Below are 2,539 nucleotides of genomic sequence, written 5' to 3'. Positions count from 1 at the left end.
GCCTCTCTATGACTCTTCTACAACTCTGTCTCTATATATCAGAAGTACCAAATGTTAACCATGGTTCTCTGGCTGGTGGAATTACTTTTCTTCTTTGTGCTTTCTTGCGTTTTCCACTTTTTCTGAACATGAATTGCTTCTATAATCACACACCCAAAACAATTACAAAAGTGCTTGTAATTGGTACTGAATTTCACCAGATGTAGCACCTTGGGGAAGTTTATTCTTAGCCAAATGGTTTCCAACTTGAATTAGACTTTCTTTGATCTGCATGCCTCATATAAACTAAGAGACTCTATACTTGTCCATCAAAATGCAATAAATAAAATAAAAGATCACTTTCCATAATATGAAAAATCTGCAAAATCGCATATCTAAATGTTAAAGATGTCAAGGAGCCAATGCCACCAAGATCCAAGATGGCAGCCAGCAGGAGGCTGATGAGGGAGCTTGAAGAAATCCTCAAAGTGGGATGAAAAAATTCCTTTACATTCAGGCTGATGAAGGTAATTTATTGACTTGACAAGGACTTATTGTTCCTGACACCCCTCCATATGATAAGGAGGCCTTTGGAGTTGAAATCATTGTTCCAGCAGAGTACCCATTCAAACCACCGAAGATCACATTTAAAACGAAGATCTCTCACCTGAACATCAATGAAAAGGGGCAGATCTGGAGTTCCTGTCATGGCTCAGTGGTTAACGAATCTGACTAGGAATCATGAGGTTTCAGGTTCGATCCCTGGCCTCGCTCAGCGGGTTGGGGATCCGGCGTTGTGGTGACCTGTGGTGTAGGTTGCAGATGCGGCTTGGATCCTGTGTTGCTGTGGCTCTGGCGTAGGCTGGTGGCTGCAGCTCCGATTCGACCCCTAGCCTGGGAACCTCCATATGTCGTGGGTGCCGCCCTAGAAAAGGCAAAAAGACAAAAAACAAAAAACAAACAAAAAAAAGGGCAGATCTGTCCACTGGTAATTAGTGCTGAAAATTGGAAGCCCACAACCAACACCCACCAAGTCATCCAGTCCCTCATAGCACTGGTGGATGATCCCCAGTCTGAGCGCCCCTTTGGGCTGACCCAACAGAAGATTATTCTAAAGGACTGTAAAAAATTCTGTGAGAACGCTGAAGAGTTTATAAAGAAAGAATGGGAGAAGGTGACCTGTGGATTAAAATTTGCCGCGATTGATTCCTGCATGTGAGCATAATCTCTCAGCACATTCAGACAACCTGCCCACAAAACAGGACTCTGTGGAAAATTGATCCGTGCCATGGCCTGGCATCCACTTATGGAAGTTGCTAATTTTCTACAGTTTTCTTAAACAAAAGTGGTCTAGGTAACCTATAAAGAAAGGGTTAAAAAGTTAAGATCTTAAAAAAAGGAAGGAAAGAAAAGATATCAATAAATGGTGTCGATAAACAAGAAAAATGCAGTTACCATTGTGTCATGGATCTAAATTAGTATAAAGGAAAGAAAAAAAAAGGGGGAAAGAAAAAAAACTGAACTGAATATTTGGCTTTAAATTAAAACCAGGGCGTATCTGAGGACTAAGCTTTATGATTCATCCCTGTTTTCATAGCTGGATAAAATCCACTGACAAAAAGTATCAAAGTTTCTCCATCCACATTTCTTCAAACAAATCACTAGAGGTGTCCTCACTAAAGTAGATATGGAAGATTCAGGGAGTTCCCTTCGTGGCTCAGTGGGTAATGAACCCGACTAGGAGCCATGAGGTTACGGGTTCGATCCCTAGCCTTGCTCAGTGGGTTAAGGATGCAGTGTTGCTGTGAGCTATGGTGTAGGTCGCAGATGCGGCTCAGATTCCACATTGCTGTGGCTGTGGTGTAGGCCTGTGGCTTCAGCTCCAATTTGACCCTTATCCTGGGAACCTCCAAATGCTGCAAGTGCAGCCCTAAAAAGACAAAAAATAAAGTGGATATGGAAGATTCAAATCATTCTAGACTTTGGAGAGATAAATTTTATATTTCCTCCTGTCCTAATTCTTGGGAGAAATGAGTCAATAAGAGGAAAGCTCATTTCTGTCCCCAAGTCATAGCCCTGGTCTTCCTCTGCCTCTCTGCTTCTCTCAGACTTCCTTATTTTATCCCCGAGTTCAGTGGTTCAGCCAAGCAAGGCTCAGGGTCCTCTTAAGGGATGAAAGCTTAGAGTGGGGACAAGTTCACTGCCTTCTTCTGTCATTTGTGTCCAAGCAAAAGTAGGTGCAATGAGCATCAAGGGCAGCTTTGGGCAGGGTGTGAAGGATGGAGATGGACGGAGAGTCACAAGAGGGCCGGGCTGCCAGAAGCATGAGGAGGGGGATGAGCAGCCCTCGTGGACAGATGGGAAGAATTGGGGGAACGCTGTGTCTGTGTCTTCGTTCTGAGTTTGGTTTGCACTAGATGAGAGAGTGACTTTTTTCCCCACAAGGAAAGCCTGTCCAAAATTAGCCAGATACGGGAATACCCTCATGGTGCAGTAGGTCAAGGATCCAGCCTTGTCACTGCTGTGGCTCTGGTTACTGCTGTGGCATGGGATGGATCCC

The 2,539-nt window shown here is 44.0% G+C and overlaps 1 protein-coding gene across 1 annotated transcript; it reads left to right on the top strand.

Moving 5' to 3' along the window:
- Positions 1–419: 419 nt before the first annotated feature.
- LOC125110987 (ubiquitin-conjugating enzyme E2 L3-like) lies at positions 420–1,198 on the top strand. The gene is made up of 3 exons (XM_047752706.1): positions 420–446; positions 542–677; positions 951–1,198. Exons 1-3 carry the CDS (start codon positions 420–422, stop codon positions 1,196–1,198), a joined length of 411 nt encoding a protein of 136 aa, XP_047608662.1.
- The last annotated feature ends 1,341 nt before the right edge of the window (positions 1,199–2,539 follow it).

The sequence above is a fragment of the Phacochoerus africanus genome, chromosome 1 (genome assembly GCF_016906955.1).
Source record: "Phacochoerus africanus isolate WHEZ1 chromosome 1, ROS_Pafr_v1, whole genome shotgun sequence".
NCBI classification, from domain to species: Eukaryota; Metazoa; Chordata; class Mammalia; order Artiodactyla; family Suidae; genus Phacochoerus; species Phacochoerus africanus.
The sequence above is the reverse complement of the archived record's forward strand: the minus strand, read 5'-3'. Positions and strand labels throughout refer to the sequence as shown.

Bases quoted from the DNA above. Each gene is read 5' to 3' on its own strand.
- LOC125110987 (XM_047752706.1), top strand. From the start codon at position 420: ATGGCAGCCAGCAGGAGGCTGATGAGG. The intron at 447-541 runs GAGCTTGAAGAA...CTTATTGTTCCT, and splicing joins CCAGCAGGAGGCTGATGAGG to GACACCCCTCCATATGATAA. The intron at 678-950 runs GTTCCTGTCATG...AACAAAAAAAAG, and splicing joins TGAAAAGGGGCAGATCTGGA to GGCAGATCTGTCCACTGGTA.